At 34.8% G+C, this 20,554-nt stretch overlaps 3 protein-coding genes across 7 annotated transcripts in view; all 3 read left to right on the top strand.

Moving 5' to 3' along the window:
* The first annotated feature begins 285 nt into the window (after window positions 1-285).
* On the top strand, window positions 286-3,653 carry LOC116014897. 2 transcript variants are annotated; one of them, XR_004097504.1, is made up of 10 exons: window positions 286-501; window positions 596-765; window positions 916-1,020; window positions 1,143-1,199; window positions 1,516-1,596; window positions 2,249-2,283; window positions 2,596-2,685; window positions 2,776-2,932; window positions 3,013-3,210; window positions 3,304-3,653. XR_004097504.1 is itself a non-coding variant. In XM_031254856.1 (9 exons), the coding sequence occupies exons 1-9, from the start codon at window positions 384-386 to the stop codon at window positions 3,130-3,132; spliced, it is 933 nt and encodes a 310-aa protein (XP_031110716.1). In that variant the 5' UTR covers window positions 286-383; the 3' UTR covers window positions 3,133-3,653. The 2 variants fall into 2 exon arrangements, 1 of the variants encoding a protein (XP_031110716.1); XM_031254856.1 differs by having other exon boundaries at window positions 3,013-3,653.
* Window positions 3,654-4,816: 1,163 nt separating this feature from the next.
* On the top strand, window positions 4,817-13,953 carry LOC116016845 (nicalin-1). The gene is made up of 14 exons (XM_031257282.1): window positions 4,817-5,232; window positions 7,061-7,230; window positions 7,398-7,501; window positions 8,035-8,101; window positions 8,227-8,316; window positions 8,422-8,586; window positions 8,676-8,816; window positions 9,540-9,617; window positions 11,069-11,181; window positions 11,265-11,325; window positions 12,297-12,464; window positions 12,948-13,049; window positions 13,227-13,316; window positions 13,468-13,953. Exons 1-14 carry the CDS (start codon window positions 4,935-4,937, stop codon window positions 13,528-13,530), a joined length of 1,710 nt encoding a protein of 569 aa, XP_031113142.1. The 5' UTR covers window positions 4,817-4,934; the 3' UTR covers window positions 13,531-13,953.
* Window positions 13,954-16,596: 2,643 nt separating this feature from the next.
* LOC116017468 (OVARIAN TUMOR DOMAIN-containing deubiquitinating enzyme 6) overlaps window positions 16,597-20,554 on the top strand; it is a 7,048-nt gene continuing 3,090 nt past the window's right edge. The window contains exons 1-5 of one of the 4 annotated variants that reach the window (XM_031258065.1): window positions 16,597-16,803; window positions 17,220-17,234; window positions 17,367-18,231; window positions 18,631-18,792; window positions 20,197-20,274. In XM_031258065.1, the coding sequence (XP_031113925.1) occupies window positions 17,557-18,231; window positions 18,631-18,792; window positions 20,197-20,274 (915 nt within the window). In that variant the 5' untranslated portion in view covers window positions 16,597-16,803; window positions 17,220-17,234; window positions 17,367-17,556. Of the gene's footprint in view, window positions 16,804-17,219; window positions 18,232-18,630; window positions 18,793-20,196; window positions 20,275-20,554 lie in introns of all 4 variants that reach the window. The other 3 variants (XM_031258063.1, XM_031258064.1, XM_031258062.1) reach the window with 3 other exon arrangements.

The raw sequence follows: 20,554 nt of genomic DNA, 5'->3' as shown, positions 1-20,554 counted from the left end.
ATAAGTTTTTTTTTAAAGGGATAATAATATTTTAAAAATTACATTTTTATCAATATTAAAGTAAATATGTACTGTCAACTATTATATAGTGAGATGACGTTCCGTTTACTACTTGAAAGGGTAATCATAGATTTGAAGCTGATGGTGGACTTAGATTTTTTGAGTTAAAAATATTTAAAAAAATATACACAACATATACTATCATGTAAAGAATATTTAAAAACCAAAAGTAATGAATATTTAAAATTAAAAATTGATATGGTAGTCACATTTGCTAAGATACCCTCTTCTTCCGCCTTTGGATATCATTGATTACAGAAGATATCATTTGGAGGAGCAGAAGCAAGAGAACAAAAGTGTATAGAGATATTTGCGCATTCAATATGAACTCTGTGTCGGCAATCTTTACTCCAACGCTGCCACTGAAATCCTCCCCCACCCGGCGTCGTTTTAGTTCAACAATCCCAAGGGTGCTCTCTGTTATCAAAACATCCCCTCCTGGTACTCTTCTCTCACCGTCCCCATGTTAATTTGATTTTGAATTATAAATTTGGGATTTTTTTTCTAAAAAATATGCTATGGGAATGGTTAATAGTGAGCGGAGTTGATGTGGATGAAGTTTTGAGAGACTTCTTGAAGGAAAGGAAATTAAATGGGGACTTCATAGCTAGAGTTTCTGACAGAATTTGGCTAAGGGACATTGCGAGCGTCGATGATACAGAATCTGGCACTGTACCTACTAACACCATTCAGTTATTGGAGGAGGTACTGATTGTATACATACATATGCATTCATGTTTATGCAATTGAATGAATGAATGAATTCCCCTTTTGATATATTTTCTTTCAATTTGAAGTATTCATTAGCATTTACTAAACGGGCTATGAGGTTAAAAGAAAGGAATGAAAATGCAGGCTTTAGGGGAAGAAAATGAGGGTGGATTTTTGAAATTGAAGAGCACCAGTGAATGGCTATCGGGTGAGGCGTCAGCTCCCATTAATAAGAAGAGGACCATAGAGGTATAGTTAGCAAACTATGGCTTTTCGGTTGTTGCTGCGGGTTAATCATGGGAAGGAAAGATTAGATATTTACGTGCTGGTTTCGTTAAGTCATTAACTGGTACTTGTAATGAAATGGACAGGAAATACGAGATGACAGTGAGAGAAGGAAAAGGCTGAACTTTCTCAGATACGAGGCTGTATGTTCTCTTTGAAACTCAAATCTCTCTTAGATACTTGTAGCTTGAGTTATAGTGGCTTATAGTCTTGTTCATCAGTTTCTTGGAGTAACCAGAGTTGCCATGTGGTTTATAAGGCTGTAGAAAATCATTATGGTGATTTTACACTTGTTGCTTTTATTTGTTGTCATTGACAATTACATCCATGTTTGTCTTCACTACTGAAAGAGATTCTAGAAACTAAGAAGTCCTACTGACTGGTAGGCCTTAAAATGTTACTACAGCAACAGCGTATTTTACTGAACAAAGTTTTTCACATTTTTAACTTTGGTTACAGCTGAAGAGGGACTTGCTATTTTTAACAGTGAGCATTGGGGCCGCTTGTGGTGGCTATTGCCTGGTAGCTTTATCACCACAGGTGATTTCTACTCCATATAATATTTTTTGAGTTATTCATATTTTAAAGAATGTGTGTGCAGGTGTGTATTCTACAAAGAAATATTGCCTTATTTTATGCATTAGCAAAATAAAGAAAATCAAACCTTTAATTTACTTACTGGAAATTGGAAAAATCTCATTACTCAATAACAAAGGATGAGACTCCACACAGTAAGAAATATTTGCCAATATGATGAATATTTGAAAAGCGAAGCACAAAGATCTTCCTAATTAATCTTTGGAAACCATATTAATGTAATTAATAATCTTAAAATTTAGTGGTGCCTTTCTGTCTTGCACTCCATCTACTGACCATTAGTAATACATTTGAGAATTTGCAAAGTTTATTTTCCAGTTACCTACTTCTTGAGAAGGAAAAAATTGGGTCGTGTGTGTGTGTTTTATAGGTAATTTGCAGGTGTACCCAAGCACAAACGTACCAGAGACCTAGAAACATGAGTTGTGAAATTTTCCACAAAAGAAACCCTGCTATTTGAGCTACAAAACCCCCCCATATAGTCATCCTGAAGAAAGAAATGATGGATCCCGCTCCCCCCAAAAAAAAAAGAAATTGTAGAAATTTGTGCATTGTGTGCCCTATATGATTGACCGGTTTTGCTTGTTCATTACAGGCTGCTCTCAGCTATGCAACAGGAGTGTGTTTCAGGTGGGGTCTAATATTTTTGCTTAAAACATTTCTGCCAGTCGTTTTGCCATTGTGTAGCCTGAGCTTGGCAAGTTTGGATAATTAAACATGATAACATTGAACTACTTAAGTCATAGAGGATATGCTTTGCCAAGAAGTTCTCATTCTTTGACACTGAAGTGGTGCCAGGAGCCATACCTTATTCGATTGAACATCTTGGCTAGTTCTATATATAAATATATGTGTGTGTGTGTGTTTAAAACTGTACTTGTCTTCATATTCTTATTCTATGTATTACTAACTAACAAGTTTGGCTGATACATTTATGTGCAGTTGCATATACTTTCAACTCTTATGCCAACGTGCAGATAAGCTCTCAAAGGAAATGGTTCCAGAAATTTTCTTGAAAAAGAAACCAAAAAAGTAATTTTAAATCCATAAATTCATTAATTTTGATTGTGAGACTCAACTTGAAGTTTTGCAGACTTAAAGTTTGGACTAATTTTCTTACAGGATTGGAATTAGAAGTGAGGACTTGGAGGACATGTTTTTGAAATCAGTTAATGGTAGTGGCATTGCTCTTTCATCTCCCAGACTTGTTATACCCGCAGCAATATATGGATTATGGGAGTTATGCCAGCATTTTGCACATGATCTCGTTGACTTTCAGGTAACTGACCTAACGCGGTCTTCTGTAAGCTCTAAAATTGTTGACTATCTTCTTTAATCTTTACTTTTTGGTGTACACAGCTGCTGCCTGCAATGGTTGGGTTGTTTGCATATAAAGCTGCTGCTCTGGTGCAAGTCTATAGGGACAACGAAGACCTTCAATTTATTTTTCCTGAGAATGAAGAAGTGTCTGGTGACTGAGCAAAATTTTCACTAACATACATTCATATTTTGATCCTTTGAAAGAGTTGGATACATCCTGGAACACACATCTTGCTGGTACGCAATCTCTTTTCGGCTCAAGAGACGTGTTTGATATTTTGCTTTCTCGCCTTCCCTAATTCAACTCATCTGGATTGCGGCCCAGTGCAGAAGAAAACTAATGTGGAGACTGACTTAAGAATAGAGTATTTGTGTTTGGCACAGTATGTGTTGATGAAAATTTTTGTAGACACCTGGCTTAATGTGGAAGCATGTTGAGTCTCCAGTCTTTTGATAAGGAATGAAGGGAGGGGGCATGCTGGTGTATCTAAAAGATTATCTGCTTTTGGTATATGAGTTCATACTATCAGCTTGATGTACATAAGTGAGTCTCAACTCTCAATGGATCATCCAGTAATAGTATGAGTAATAGTGTTAAGGTTTCAAAGTGAACAACTTTTTATTGTAATGAAAAATTTGGTGCGAGCTATTGTAGTGATTATGTTACTTTCATCTTGTTAGCTGTTGTGGCTGGGTTTTCTGTTACTTTCATCCTCTGAATTAGTATTTCCACAAGAAATGTATATGTTCAGTTCTTTACAAAATTACAAATGTGTTATTAGGGAATTATGGGGAAAGAAATTGTAATTTTGTGGAAAAGTAATAAATTGATAATTTAAATTACATTGTGTTAAGGTGTTTAGTAGGATATAATTCTAATCCATCATGCTCATACAAAAACTTGAAACACAATTTTGAATAGCATCTTTAATCAACGATTTGATAAAAAAAAAATAAAATAAAATTTATTTACCATTGATTCGCATAAAACTATCTTCATTATATTGTCCTTATATGTATTTTTACATGTTAACTATTACAACTTACAAGTAAATATTTAATTTTATCATACGCTTTCTTTGCAATAGTTAATACAATTCACTAATCTAAATTGTTAATACAATTCTTATCCGTAAATCTACTTATTAATTAGTAATGCCAAAGTACAACGCGGGGGCATGGTATGATAAAAGGAAAATTCTGTATTAAAAGTCAAATGGGGTATAATAATATCAAAAGAGTTATAACTATTATTCTCTTAAAAGGTTGAATTTTCAACCTAAAGATTTTTACACTCCTGTCTGACTGGTCACATGACATTTGATGGATGTAAATTAAGATGATTTAATGACTTAACAGACAGGACAAATGTCACCTTGGTTTATTCTCTGAAAGACTACGGGCAAAAAAAAAAAAGAATTATAAATATGATAAATGTGAAAGTTGATCAATAAATCTGAGGAGAAAAATTCTTAACTTTTGAGAGAAAAGATGCTATTATAACATAAAAAATATAATATTTTTTTTAAAGATGTTCGAATAAGTGTAGTATAATTATTGTATATAATAGTATGTTATTGATTGATGAACTATTACACAATAATAACAAATTTTTTCTAGTCACAAAAAATATTTGAAATAAATAATAATATACATTTAATTAGTTACACAACTTGTAAAAAAAATTATTAATAATTTAATATAGCATGCTATTTATAATTTTGTTTGAAAACATGCTATTTATATTTTTAAAATGTGACATTTCACATGACTTATAGAATTCTTTATCATAATTATAATTGAATCGATCTATCAAACAACACAAAATAATAATCACAAATCAGTGAACCCCGGCCAGTCGTCTGGCCCGCCAGTAAAATCTTTATTATCATCGCAGATCAACCGGCCTCTGCTTACTGTTCTTCCAAAACCCTCACACTTCTCAGTCCAACTCTTCTACGATGGCGAATGAACCGAGGAAGCCGGAAATGTTGACGCCGGTCTATTACTCGGTGATGGTTCTGGTGTTCGTGCTTGTTGCTTGCGTCGAGCTCGGCGATGCCGTCACCGCCGTCGACGTCTACCGCCTCGTCCAGTATGATCTGTCCGGCGTCCCCTATGGATCTCGCTTCGCGTCGCTCAACCATCACGCCGGCTCCTCCTTCTTATCCCCGGATGACGGCTCCGGCTCCTTTGCCGATCTATCACGATCGGTTATCATGCTTCCGCTTCGTGAACTGAATCTCACTCTCATCAAAGGTGTGCTACTGCTCATTGCTCAAACAAGCTCAGGCTTTCATTGTATTGAGTTGTAACATTGTTAGGTTACTATTAAATGCATTTTGACTCTTCGAAGGAAAAAAAGTCCAAGCTCCGAGTGAGTTTTAAGTTCATTTGGATATTTATGTGTGCACCTTAAATCATTCAGCTGGATGATAGATATTCTCGTTTAATGTTTAAATATTTGTATGGTTGGAAGACTGTTGCTGTTTGCATATTCACAGAGCTATGATTTAGCTAGCCATTTTATTTTGGTGCATTTCATTAAATGCTGTTAGGCATGCTAGAAATGAAGTCAAAGCAGCAACTTGCACCAAAACCTTTTGATGAGGCTTGACTATTTAGTTTTATGGGAGATAGAGATGAGAACTACATCATATGGCTTTTTTCTTTTTTATATATGGAGTATTATAGAATGTAGATTGCAAGGGTCTTATGATGGATGACCGGTGAATACTTAATCATCTATGATCTGCTTGGAGAAGCAGTGGGATATGCTATATAGGGTTTTATGATGGATGGGAGATAGAGATGAGAACTACATCGTATATTTGTATGCATTTTTTATATATTATAGAAAGTAGATTGCAGTATGATGAATGGGTATGAAGTGAATACTTACTCATCCGCAATCTGATTGGAGAAACAGTATGATATGCTAAATAGGGTTTAGTAGAAACACATATAGTTATTGTAAGAAACCTTAGAGCAGATAAAGGGAGGAAGAAAAAGGTGACTCGTCTGGCATTGATGCCTAGCAACTTCCCCAAGTGCTTTTCATCTTTGTCTTTACTGATTGACAATTGTGTTGGGATAAAATTATTGCATCATCACAAAATCAAGTCAGTGATGACATCGATTCTTGAACTGGAAAGAAGAATATTGCCTTTTTTTTCCCCTCATCTTTTGCTGTTCTCTTTATTCTTTAAACAAACACACTTCTTTATTTGCATATATTACCTTTTCTTCCTCATATTTTGGTGACAAGTCTTTAATTACATTGAAGATGTGGCTCAAATGTAAGGCATGGAATTTCAACTATTGGAAACACGCTTATATCATGCTTCAGCAGCTTCACTATTAAAAAACAAAGTAAAATAGAACTGTTTGCAAGCCTAGGGCATGATTCTTTTCCTATCTTGTATTATCTGATTACTAACTGTTCTTAATGCTTATCACACAAAATATGTTTTTAAACACTCGTGAATATTATTCAAAAATAAATTATTTCCAGATGCTACCTTCTGTTAACTTCCATATTATGGTATGAATGTGTGACTGTGTGAGTTAACTTAAAAGATGTGGTAGAATAAGATTTGGAGAAAATAGACATATTTTGCAAGATTTATAGTTTTGTTTTAGCCAGGATGCTGGCTTCTTAATAAAGAGGCATTTTTCTCTTATTTGGTTTGAAAACAATGTATATTTTACTGCATCCTAATGTCTTATTCTGAAGCAGAAAAAGCTCCAAACAAGCTGGGTCAAAGTATGCATGTAGTTGACCAGATGATTATTATTATTATTATTATTATCATCATCATCATAATTATTATTATTATTTACATGGAAAAACTATTTTAATTTTTGTTGACTTGCTTCATTGACTTTGTTTTCCAGACTTTGTTATTAAGTGTCTGCAAAGTGAGCACTTTGGTAACACTTCAATTTACATAACATAGACCTCCAAACTTAGTTGTGTCCCTTTTCAATTTCCAATTTTCCTTCTGCATGAAATGTGCTTTTGTAATTTCATCATTTTGGTCTTTTTAACTAATATTGCTTTTCCTAATCTGTAATCTTATGGCAGAATATATTGGACAGAATAAGCTTTTAGGGGGTTTACTGTTTTTACTCCCTCCAAAATTTAGTCCAGATAACCTGGACACTGCTGGTGGAGCTGATGTTAATTCTGAAATAGACCTCACACGGAACACATTGAATGAGCTGGAGCAGTTGCTTATTAATGCCAACATCCGGGTGAGCCATTTTCTGAAATTTTTTCATAAATTTTATGATGGTGGACTTTGCATTTGTTTATTTTTTCAGTTCTCTGGTGTTTTGAATGATAATTTTTTACTTTACTTTTTGTCACCCTCTTTCTAACGTAATGCAATGTTATTCAATGCTGTTGTAATCTGTTCCAGTATCCCGTTTATTTTGCTTTCGAGGATGATAATATCAATTCTGTACTAGCTGATATCAAGAGAAGTGATGCTCTTGGTCAGCCTGCAACAGCCACAACAGGCGGGTTAGTAGATTAACTTATTGTTTTGTGAAATATTGTACTTGGGTTTCTATTATGTTTTTTGCTTATAAGTGTTTCTTTATGTACTTGATTTGCACGCTCTTGTTGCTTTTGAATTTAAATTTAAATTTAAATATATATAAATTTTTGTGTTCCCAGAAATAGGTTCTTCTTTTCTTAAATTGTATCGAAACCATGACTATGTGTTCTCTTTTGGAACATAAAAATTTCTTATTGTACTCCAATTAGAAAAGCTGGTTATATTGTTTTAGAACGATATGGTTATATCTGTGAGGTCTTGAAAGTCATGAAAATGCTTTTCCCTTTTTTTTTTTTTTTTTTTTTTTTTTTTTTTTTTTTCTGGATTTGAGCCAACAATATTGTATTAGTTCCTCCATTTCAATGCTTGCTGATCTTTCATTTATCATTTCTCGTTATTAACATGCATCAGGTAAATTGTATGCCAATTGCCAATCCTAATGTTAATATTGGATTATTGTCATCATTTTACTAAACAAGTAATTGCACCTTTACAGATTCAAGCTTGTTGTTTCTGCTCGAGAACCAAAGAAAATTGCATCTCCCACCATTTCAAATATTCAGGTTTTTGTTAATTGTCCCTCACTCATTGACTATTCTAATGTTCGCAGGCATCGTCTATAAGCTGTCCTTGAAACTATTTAGGATGTTTGAAATTTTAGTGAATTTATTCAGTTGTTAACTATCAGGGATGGTTACCGGGCTTGAAAAGTGATGGAGAGAGCCAACTCCCAACTATTGCCATAGTTGCATCATATGACACATTTGGAGCTGCACCAGTAAGTTATTTTATTTTATTTTTTTAAAACCTTTCTTTTGTAATTTGTTTTACATTTGAAGGACAATTTGCATGACAACCTAATATAGAAATTTTATGTTGGTAGGCATTGTCTGTAGGGAGTGATAGTAATGGAAGTGGTGTTGTGGCACTTCTTGAATTAGCTAGGTTGTTTTCCATTCTTTATTCAAATCCCAAAACAAGAGGCAGGTACAATTTACTTTTTGGGTTGACATCTGGCGGGCCTTATAACTACAATGGAACTTATAAGGTGCCTCCCTTTCCTGATTTGCTTTCTGATTGCTGGTATGGATCAGATATCTTTGCATTGACTAACTTTTTTAATTTTGATATTTGCAGTGGCTTCGGAGTTTTGACCAACGTTTACGTGAGAGTATAGATTATGCTATTTGCTTGAATAGCATTGGCTCATCTAACAATGAGTTGTGGATGCATGTGTCTAAACCTCCTGAAAATGCGTACATAAAGCAAATCTTTCAGGTAGGATGGAATGACTTAAAGTTAAAAACCTAAATAGGAATTTCAAAGTGTGCTACTTTAGTAAACTATGATATCAGGTTGCATTGGTAAATAATGATGTCTGTCACCAAATCCCTGGATGCTTCTTTGTCTGCTTGTGGCCTTGTTCTTCATGCAAGCCTGATAGAGCATGCTTCTAGAATTCTCTTTAACCTGACGATGCTCAACACTCAAGTTATTGGTTGACCATTAGTATCTTGAACAGCAAAATGTTTTTTCACTACAGTTTTTGGCTTGGTTGGTTTTACTCTAGAATGCTTTTGAGTTTGATCTTTGCTTGATGGTTTGAGCAATGGCTGTCTGATTGTTTCCTTTATATTCTTTATTTTGAAAAGAAATCACTTTTCCTTTGAAAAACTCAGATCAATCTTTAGAGTGCTCTGGAACTTCTGAGCCAAATGCGACTTTAAGTCACACTTTAGTACTTTACAACCATGTCCTGACACTCTTCTGCAAATGTGATGAAATATCATATTCTGTAAATGTGTTTACTGTTTTGGAAACGCATTTTATAACAGCTGCATTTAGTAAAAAGTTGTTCAAATTAGTGTACTTTGAGAAATTCCTCAAAACCTAAAAACACTTAAATATCATATGCCAGCTATTGGTGAAAGAAACCTTTGGCAATTGACCAAATAAGATTACTTTGGACTTCTTTCTAGACTAATGACTGGATTTCTGCAGGGCTTTTCTAATGTTGGAGAAGAATTGGGGGTTAAAGTTGGTCTTAAACACAAGAAAATCAATATCTCTAATCCTCGAGTAAGTAGATGTCTCTGGTCCTCTGCAAATTAGACTCACTGCAAATGTTTATTTTGAACAATATTGTTCTTTCCTGAAGATCTTAATGCTAGGAAGTGTGTGTGTTTTTGTGTGCATCAAATGAATTTTATTTTATTTTGTTATTATTTGGCTTATAATGAAATTGATCCTGATATTTGATTTCATGAAACAATATCACACTTGGATCATATATATAGCTTCCTTATCTCTATGCTGCATTTGAATATGCTGTGTAATTATTGATTTTTCATGGGGATCACATAATTTTGTTGATTTGAATTTTAATTTGCTCCATGTTTCCAAGCTTCTAATTTTCTCTAGTATGTGCAAAGTTCCTTAAGAAAAAGTTATAAATTAGTAGAGTTGAAATAAGGAGAAATCTAAAAGTGTAGTTACAGAGAGTACTGAAATATGTGGTTGTAATTTATTTTGTCAATTATTATTTATAAATCTTTATGCAAGCATGTGATATTCTTATTAGCAAAGAATGCATTACTCACTTTCAGTTAATAAGGATCTCTGTGTTTCCAAGTACACATTGCACCTCTTCCTTCTTCAGCTAGCACAAAATGTGAGCATTTAACCAGTATTCCAAACATAATCTTAAAAAAATGAGAATATTAGCTCTGAACTAGATTTGGGGTAAGCTGACCTGAATGGAAATACAGTTATACAATTTCTTGGTGAAGAAAGTGTAAAGCCTTCTTGGATGAAATGAAAAGTTTGCTCCTTTTTGCATCCTAAAGTGGAGTAGCAATTTTCAGAACATAATCTTCCAAATAAATTTCTTCTTCCCAACTTATTGGGTGAATAAATTTCAGAACTATGGCTTTAAAAGTGAATGGTAGAACATTTGGTAAAACTTATAGGGTGGAAAGAATAGTAGTTAGAAGAAAAGACTTCTTAACTATTTTCTCCCTCTGATGCAGATTTTGCTGGCATCAGATTTAATATTTCCCTGGGGTGAAAGGAATTTGTGCATAAAATCAATTAACACTTGATGAACTCCTTGACTTCTTATTCTGGATACATTGCCATAATATATTAATATATCATAGGTTCCTGAACTAGATCAGAGAGCTGGCATGGTTTTAAGTGTATAATTAAAATGTCTTGTTTCCCACTGAATGCTGACTGCAAACTATTTATCTACAATTATAGCCTGTCTAATATTTCAGGAATAATTTTTTTCAGGAATTATTATCATTTTTGTGGTATTTTCTATTTTCCTGATTTGCATGTCCTGTTAAGCCCACTCACCCATTGTGAATCATTGTTTAGTAACATCTTTGCTTGCAAGGGGAAGTAAATTTAAAGTTGTGTGCTGCAAGCCACCAGAGTGTGTCTTTTCATGAACCCAACTGTTAATAAAAAGCTGCATAGTGTATTCAGTTGTTTTACTGTGCTGAAGCTACTAAGAAATGCTGTAGGTAGCCTGGGAGCACGAACAATTCTCAAAGCTAAGAGTGACTGCTGCAACCCTTTCTGAACTTTCTGCTCCACCTGAATTGCTAGAAAGTACCGGAGGTCTCGCTGATAACAGGTTATGACTTGTTCTTTATCTATCTTTTGTTTATGACTTATCATCTTGATACTTATTTACTAAATTCATGACTCATTATGCAGACATTCTGTCAGTGAAGATTCAATCATTCAGGGTGTCAAGCTTGTTGCCAAAAGTTTAGCCGTAAGTCTGATGTTAATGCTTTCTGATAGATGGTTCACATATTTATTCTCTGCCCACTTATTCCTATAGATAGATAAAGTATGAAACTTAAACATTTGTATATCCTGAGTTCATGACACCAAAGCTACTACAAAGAAATTGCCCTAAATTATGTAATGCAAAACCTGCTAATCTTTGTGTTTTCTATAACACAATCTAATCCTGAACTCCATAATAAAATCTTTATGATCCTTACTTTTTTCCTTCCTAATGATAATTGAGGGTGTAGTCTATCTGGAATATTCTCATAGTATCTCAGGATGCAATTTGGAACACTAAAATATTAGTCACATTATGCATCTTCACCTCAGTCCTAGACTTGATTCTTTTCGTAGTACTCTGTATTATGTAAAATGAATAAATGAAGCTTGATAGTTTTCAAGAGTACAATACATATATAATGCATTCTATTCTTTTAAAACAAAGTGACAATCTCTTATCTGCTTTCTGGTTTTGGAGTAATCAGTTTTCTTATATTTCAATTCTTTGTTATTCATTTGCCCCTTGGGACCATTCTTTAAACATCACATCTAATTTGCACAAAGTTCACAAAGTTGTTGCTATATAAATATTTTTCACCCAATTACTAACATTATTGGGACCCCACTCTTCTAAACATGATTGACTGAACTTTGTTGTTCAAATATAAATAGAATATGTAATTTGCAATTTTTTTTAATTTTAATAATTGTCGTTGCAAACTGTTTACAGAGTTGCAAGAGGTCGATCATTTATGTGTTTGTGTTTGGTGAAATCTGTGACTTCTGCATTTTTTTCCAAAACTCCATTTTGTATGGTTTGGGTTTTACCATTTTAGAATATTGGACACTTCTATAATGAACCACCACTTGAATTTGTCATTGCTGCAACTCTGTGAAATATTATTCTAAAAGATGTTTTTAATTTCTCTAACAACATTTCTTTATCAACAGAACCACATCTACGGCCATGAGGGGAAGAACATTAACATATTTGCAGATGGTAGTAGCTTAGCTATCAATCCCTTTTATATACGTTCTTGGATTGATCTGCTATCAACAACACCTCGAGTAGCACCATTTCTCTCAAAAAATGATCCACTTATCATGGCATTAAAAAAGGTAATATTAGAAAACATTGTATCTTAGGCAATTTTCATTATAATAATGGATGTGATATTCCTATATGTTGCTTTACGCTGCATGTTATTTTTAGGGTGAAGTTTTCCAAAGTGGTTCGCTGTATTTTTAACCATGCACTTTGCTCCATTCAGTGGACAACTCTATAGATCAGTATATTTGAACCTGCCTAGGACCCTTATGCATTTTTTATGGTTTTAGAATTAACATCATTGGTAGAATGAGTGCAGTGGATGTCAAATGTTGTTATGGTGGGAAAATAAGTCTAGTCATTCCTTCAGAAAATATTCTTTCATTTCTTTAAGATATAATATCCTGTTGCTCAAATTCATCTGTTGCTGGCCTTAACACATGATTAGCCAACCAGCCAATTTTTATATGAATAGAGATACCAAATTCCCACCCTTCAGTATCTACATGTATGTACTAGGCCTAACCAAGTGCACACTTTTTATTTGCTGGCAGGAATTAGCTGATCATACTGCTGATGTCAGTGTACAGCATGAGGTGCTTGATGGAATGTTCACCTTTTACGACTCAACAAGTAGCAAATTGCATATATATCAGGTTTCTATTTTTAATCATAAAAAATGCAGTATACAATCTCTCTCTCTCTCTCACTCACTTAAACATGTCTTAGGTTCAGTCCTTGGTCTATTGCAAATGTCCTCGGAGGAAATACCTGCTATTTATTTCGTTGTATTTATTTTCATAACTGCTGGATAATGTTATGGATCTTTGCAGGTTGCCAGCGTGACATTCGACTTGCTTTTGCTATTAGCGCTAGGATCATACTTGATTACCCTTTTCAGTTTTCTAGTAGTCACAACCAGGGTACAGTTTCTGAGTTCTACAAAGATTTTTCTACTTTTTAGATTCTAACAATTGATGCTAGACTTCAGTACTTCACTAGTATTATATTTTATATTATATTTCAAATGGAGATCGGAAAATATCTAACAATTTCAATGATAATGCTTGCCAGGGTCTTGATGATCTCATCAGTATATTTCGTCGGCCACCCTCCCGAAAGGTGAAAACTGCCTAATTAGTGAAGCAGGATTTATAGCAGAGGGGAGTGGGAATCATGGCAGATTTGGCAGGGTAGTCTGGCTTTTCTTGACCCAAAGTAAAATTTGCCTCGTATCAGTTTTCATACTCATTTCTTGTTCAATCGAAGTGCCCCCTAGAAGTGAAAAAAATTTGTGCTAAAAAGGAGATATCCGGTCTAACTTGGAGGATGGAGGGAATTAGTTTTCTGATAACAAATTTTGTTGTGTACTGTGTAATCTTATTGCCTGGCTTTTCAATAGGGCCCCGCATTTTTAACCACATTTTTATAAGGGTTTTGTAATTTTTGTTTGCTTGTTTTAGGAAGTTAAAGACAGCTTGGAAGAAATGATTAATGACTACTTTGATAAACTCTTAACTCTAATAAAAGGATCATGCTACTATGCTAGTTTATGTTGCACATGATCAAAATGGGTCGTCAAAATGTGAACTTTAAACTGCACACATCAAAATGAGTCGTTATCTAGTTCAGTCTGCACATGGTGATGGTTTCTTCATTGTTTTGACAACTAATAATTTGGACAAGTGACCCACCAATATGCTCTTTAGGGCTTTGTAATTTTTGTTTGTTTGTATTAGGAAGTTGAAGACAGCTTGGAAGTGATTAATGACTACTTCTGATAAACTCATAGCTCTATAAAAGGATCATGCTAGTTTAAGATGCACATGATCAAAATGGTGGGTTGTTGAAAATGTGTAAGTTGCACATTATCAAAATCGGTTGTCATTCAGTTTAGTTTGCACATGATGATATTTTATTTATTTATTTTGTTAGTAGTTTTGACAACTCCTAATCATTTGGATAAGTGGACCCGCCATGGTTGCCACCAATCTGCTCTCTTGATTATACACAGTTAACTCAGCATATATGTGACCACGTGGGAGAAGCCTTGTGACGGATGGGTCAAGTTTAATTCTGATGGAGCTATTGGTAACACTAATCAATTCCTCGCAGGGGAGAGGCCTAATTCGTGATGCAATGAGATCTTGGTTGGTGGAGTCCATGTGTCTTATTGACTCCTATAGTACAGTGGAAACTAAGTTATGGGCGGTTCTCAAAGGTATTAAGATTGCTTAGGATAGAGAATTTTGGTAAAGTAATATTAGAGTATGACTCTAACTTGGGTGTGAGTTGATTGACTACAAGTGAAATGCCAATTAAAAATGTAAGGATCACCGTGCAATTTGGTGGAGGAGTGCAAACCCGTACTATCTTGAATACCAATGCGTTGTCCATGTAAAGAATGTATTTTAAGAAAAGAATATTGGTTGTTAGTGAGACTTGATCCTTGATCTTTTGTGATAAATTTTTATATCTGTGACCAATTACCTAGGTAGATAAGGCAGCAAGAAAATTTTCTTGCTAAAAAGATTTATCGACAAGATTATGGACTTCAGTGATGAGGCAATGCTAATGGAAGAAGCATTTGTGGTTACTAGGGTGTTTTTTTTTTTTTTTAACTAAAAAAAAAGGTCTTTAATCACATTTCTTCAAATTATAAAGCATACAAATAATGTGAAAAAAATATTCTTAATTTTACAAGTTCACGGTAAATAATAAAAATTCTTTCCCTATTCATATTTCGAATCGCTTAATGTGCTATGCTGATATTTAAACGATCCTGAGGTTGCTTCGTTTGTCTCCTAGATACTATGCTTGGAAAAGTGATATTAAGATGCCAAATGCACATTAAGTAGATTCTGAACCAAAGAAATCTTTCATATCATAAATAAAAAGTACAAATTATTAATTGTACATTTATACCTCAATTGTAAGCATGCATACATGCAGCTATATATTGCCCAGTTTGCAAACAGCTGGTTGAATGATGTGCAATTTTGTATTATGGCAAGAAAACTTTTTCTAAAGTGCAAACTATATGTCTTATATCTGTTAAATTTTTTATTTTTAGATGTAAAGTATAAATGTCATCAGATTTGCTCGTATAAACTTAAAATGTATGTATAATTCTACTTATTTTATAATATGATATTAAAAATTGTATATAATTTAAATTGACTTACATGTTTTTCAATTCATTAAGGTCCAACCATACAATAGGACTATGAGGTGTGTAGTTGCCAAGAGATTGAGACTACACTATAACATCTTCCACTTGCGATTCTCACTTTACGTTGAGAAGATGAGCTCGGAAGAAAATGTGACACAACATGTTTAATAAAATGACTCGTGTGGTTAAGGTTGCTACAAGGTAGAACTCTTACCATTTAATATATAGGTAAAATAGAACATGTTTTGTAGCTTTGGCAGTAGGGTAACATCTTCCAAGGATTATGGTTAATGCATCACACTACTCCCTACCTAGGACCATTCATTGCATCCATGCAAGGAAACTTAATACAAGTCCCATCTTTATTCATTGTTTACTTGCTGCTTGCATACTTGCTTCTTTACATTGCTTGTTACTTTGATGATATTCGTTTTCACAATGTTGAAATCTAACTTCTTATTATTAGTATACCGTTTTGCTTAATCGCACATTACTCCATTCCTATTTGTAATCATATCTTTTGAGAACGATATCCGACTCACACTTTTTTACTCAATGCTCACTTCAACTTTTCACCCCTCTATAATCTTGTCGGGTTGGGGTCTAGAGCCCTCGATAAAGAACCAATAGGAACCAAACCCTTCCCTTTATAGGGAGGTGGTGGGTTCGAGTCTCAGTGGAGGCAATACTGACTTTTATGCTTCAATAGGTTCAGAAAGTAGTTATGAACAGATACTATTAGTAGTATTCAAAAAAAATAATAACTAAATTTTTTGTGTTTTAATGATCAATAATTAATAATTAATTGTAAACCAGAATTAAATGGCCTAAGACAGGAATAGAAAGTTAATTAAGATTGGAGGTAAAGGGATGCACCAATTTCTCCAACTTTCGAAACCTTCTATTCTTCTTCTTTGGCTGAGCTGCCAATTGAAACTCGCCACGCGTACATGGCCTCCTGAGAAGACCTCGCACTGAAAATCCCACTGTCACGTGGCTTCACCTCTCTCTCTCTGAATCTCTTTCTCTCTCTACCTGTTCATTTACACATTTCTACGTACAATAAATACAATCAAAAAGCCACTTCCTTTGCTCCGAAGTTAATTACCCACCTCGACTTTGTCTTCGTCTTCGTCGCCATCTTCCTCTTCTTCTGCGATTTTTTCCCCAAAAACCCATCTCAAGGACTCTTGCTTTCTTCCCACTGCTAACTCGTCTCATTCGCCCGCTCAATTTCGGTGAGTTCCTTAGCTCCGTCCGAGTCAACTCTAGGGTTTTCATTTCACTCAATATACCCTTTATATGCGATTGGATGTGAATGGTTCCCCGTAGATTAGATGCGTATTTGTCTTGGGTATTGTTTAATTTCTATCTGAATTCCCAATCTTGAAGAATTATGGGAAAGATTAAAGATTTTCGAATTAAACTTGTTGTTTTCAATCAATTGGAAGACCCTTGTTTATGGAATTTAAGCTTTTTTCGTTTCTTATATGATTATTATCTTTTTTCTTTTTTGGGTTTTAGGTTCTTGAATTTTGTTCTGAACTTGATTTTTATTCATGGGCTTTTGATATTATTGCGTGTTAAGTGATCGGGAATGCATTTCTGATACTTTGTTGTTGGGTTGTATGGTGATTTGATTTTACGATTGCAGTTGGGAGTAGAAGAGGTGAATTTTTGTGTTTCGGGCCTTGCTTTTACTTTTGCATTATTTTGAGTAGCTTAAAGAAATAAGGTTTTGTTGTTTGAAAGAAGAATTTTTGGAGGTCAAGGTCTCATGAGAATTGTTAGGGGAATGCAGAAATTGATTCACAAGGAGCAGAGGGAAATTGACTTCTACTCGGACGAATCATTCAGCCAAGGGATTGGGGTGACTGCACCTAAGGCCAGGAAGCGCGACAAGTTGAAAACAAAGGGTTTTATGTTCCTCTAATCTTAGGTTAAGCAAAATAATTGTCACCCAGGCCTCTGGTTGAAGAAAATTTAGAAAAATGACTCGGATACTTGTTCAGCGGGGTTCTAATGGGTCGTCATCTTCATCATCAAACCAGAATAGATCATTGACATCACTACCTAGTTCATCTTCTTCTTCGTCTTCAGCTTTGGTTCAACCACAAACTACTAGCAACAATCAGGTGTCGTCAGCTGGGAAAGACAATGAGTTGGGAGCTGAGATTCAAGAGCAGGTTTCCCTGGATGAGTTTTCAGTTGATTGTTTTGAGAGCAAGCCAGTGAAAAGTGAGAAAAGTGAGGATTTTTCACCAGAAAACTTGAGCAATGATCTGAGAGCTGATGAGGAGAAAATAGTTGATAATGATTTTGTTTCTGAGGATTTGCTAAAAGGTCTTGGTGGGTTGGGAGTTGTGGAAGAGGAAAATGAAGGAAGTTCTTTGCATGCAGCTGCTGGTAGTTCATATCCACCTCCTCCTCCGGTGCCACCTCCAAAACCCACTTCAATGAATTCAAATCTGAGGAGGTATCCATCTGGCAGTTCAAATGCTGTGCGAACAGGACCATCTAGGGGGCCTCTTGGCCGTCCTATTGTTTCAGTTAGAACTTCACCAACCAGATCCCGACCTTCTTCCCCACGGTCTCACTGTGAAAGTGAAGGTTATAACAGTGCTGATGAGCAAGGCCCATCCCTTGGTCCCTCTTATGACGATGCAGTAAGTCCAAAGAACATTTACTTCTAGTAAATTATTATTATTATTATTCTTATTATTGGTTTATTTTCATTTTTTTCTTTGGGGAATCTAAGATGCAATTGTAATCAGTTATAAACATGAACTACCATTTTTGTTTCATTTTATGTTACTTTAAATTTTTAAAGCTATCATAACTTGTACAAACTTGGTACTTTGGGTGGTAACAACATGTTGCCTTTTAACTGAAATGAGGTTTTTTTTTTTTTGGGTAAATGTGGGGAATCTATGATGCAGTTTTGAATGGGTTATAAATATAAACCTCCATTTTCTAGGCCTTAGTGCTAATTCATTAGAAGGGATTTCATATATAGTTGCAGTACTTCTAATTCTGCAGATGTAAATGTTATATACTTATATCAGGAAAGAGAACGCCAATTTGAAATTGATCTAAGACGAGTTAAAGGTCTGGAAGTCAAGAAAATGATGGAAGATGGAAACTGCCTCTTTCGAGCTGTTGCTGATCAAGTGTATGGTGATTCTGAAGTTTACGATTTGATTAGGCAGATGTGCATTGACTACATGGTAACTCTATTATTGCAGCCAGAATTTAATTTTAAATATTCTGACATGTCCCGAAGCAAGTTCTGGTTTCATTGATTTTAGTAACTTTTCTATGTATGATTCCAGTTTCTAAGAAATGTTCTCAAGCTAACTAGTCTGAAAATAATGAAAAATGAAATGGCTACTTTCTTCACATAATTCACTGAGTTTTGTGTCTACCTATAGATTAGCTGAAGAACATTCTTCAAATGATGAATAGTGTTCTCATTTAGCTGTTGTGCACTTAGTGAGTATCTTCATTATTTAGCTGAAGAACATTTTTCAAATGATTGTGAATATAGGTAAAAACAAGAGGAGTAAATAAAAATTGTCTGCTTTAGAAAGATGTTCTGGTAGAGCTGCAGTAATATTGATCCTTGTACATATTTTAGAAGGGAAAAAATGAACCTGTTGCCTTGGAACAAATTAACAAAATGGAAATGTGGTGGGAAGACCTGTATCTTCAATTCTTTTGTTATGGATGTATAGGTGTGTCACTGTCAGAGAAAAGTAATCAATAGCATTTGACCCTCGTCTTTGCATGTAGTAGATAAATACAGGCAGAGGTTTACCCTTTTCTGCCATATATCTAAATTCTAAAGGGATTTTTTCAATTTCATTAAATTTGTGAATATTATGTGTATATTTATATGAATGATTGATTGCTATTATTTTTATATTATTGTATGAAGTCTTACAAGCAGGTAAAATCATTTCATTGTGCACTATTATTTTAGAGAAGAATGTCATATTGCCCATGTGCCCATTTCTGCAATGGAAATAGGTGAGGTGGGGAAGGATTTGCATGCTTACTTTTGATATTCCCTTGCCTCTCCTATATTTAGACAAAGGCTTTCCACTGGTCTTTGAAATTTTGATATGATGAAACGTATTATGTGAATGCTCCAGAAATGGTATTTATTTTCAAGGATTTTAATGATTTTACTATTTTTAGTTTTTTTAAAATAAATGCTTTTAAGATTTTCATTTCTTTATTAATTGAAAATGATTAGTAGTTAATTCAGATGATAGGATGTGATATGTGCATGCTTTTGATGATACCCCTTTTTGTGTTCTCTCCCCATTTTCAAACGCTTGGTAACATAAATCAAAATAAAATAGCTTTGGTGGATTTCTTGTGGAACTTGGTTGCTGGAAATTAATTTGGCAGGTCATATTCACAAATTGTAATTAATAGATAGATCTATTTTGTATTGTTTAATGCATGAGTAGTTGGAAATTTTAGGGTGTTATATCACTTATATGTTGATAGTGTCATTGCTACCTCTCTCTTGATCATTTAATTGGTCATCTAAATCTTTTTGATTTTCTGAATCTTGGATCCTTTATTGGTAATATTTATTTACTTCATGATTTTATTTCTAGGAACGTGAAAGAGACCACTTCTCTCAGTTTATAACAGAAGGTTTCACTTCATATTGCAAGAGAAAACGTAGAGATAAGGTATGCACTTCAATACTTTTTCATTGATGAAATGAAATGCGAAGATTGAATATTGTCCCATTACTCCCATAGGAAATTTTTACGTTGTCCATATTGCTTGGCAATCAGTCTTTCTTATGAATTCATACTCGGTCCCCCCCCCCCCCCCCCCCCCCCCCCCCCCCCCCCCCCCCCCCCCCCCCCCCCCCCCCCCCCCCCCCCCCCCCCCCCCCCCCCCCCCCCCCCCCCCCCCCCCCCCCCCCCCCCCCCCCCCCCCCCCCCCCCCCCCCCCCCCCCCCCC

The sequence above is a fragment of the Ipomoea triloba genome, chromosome 4, assembly GCF_003576645.1.
Source record: "Ipomoea triloba cultivar NCNSP0323 chromosome 4, ASM357664v1".
Classification (NCBI taxonomy): domain Eukaryota; kingdom Viridiplantae; phylum Streptophyta; class Magnoliopsida; order Solanales; family Convolvulaceae; genus Ipomoea; species Ipomoea triloba.
The sequence above is the reverse complement of the archived record's forward strand: the minus strand, read 5'-3'. Positions and strand labels throughout refer to the sequence as shown.

Bases quoted from the DNA above. Each gene is read 5' to 3' on its own strand.
- LOC116016845 (XM_031257282.1), top strand. From the start codon at position 4,935: ATGGCGAATGAACCGAGGAAGCCGGAAATGTTGACGCCGGTCTATTAC. The intron at 7,502-8,034 runs GTTAGTAGATTA...GCACCTTTACAG, and splicing joins GCAACAGCCACAACAGGCGG to ATTCAAGCTTGTTGTTTCTG. The intron at 12,465-12,947 runs GTAATATTAGAA...ATTTGCTGGCAG, and splicing joins TTATCATGGCATTAAAAAAG to GAATTAGCTGATCATACTGC.
- LOC116014897 (XM_031254856.1), top strand. From the start codon at position 384: ATGAACTCTGTGTCGGCAATCTTTACTCCAACGCTGCCACTGAAATCC. The intron at 502-595 runs GTACTCTTCTCT...AATGGTTAATAG, and splicing joins TATCAAAACATCCCCTCCTG to TGAGCGGAGTTGATGTGGAT. The intron at 2,686-2,775 runs GTAATTTTAAAT...ATTTTCTTACAG, and splicing joins TTGAAAAAGAAACCAAAAAA to GATTGGAATTAGAAGTGAGG.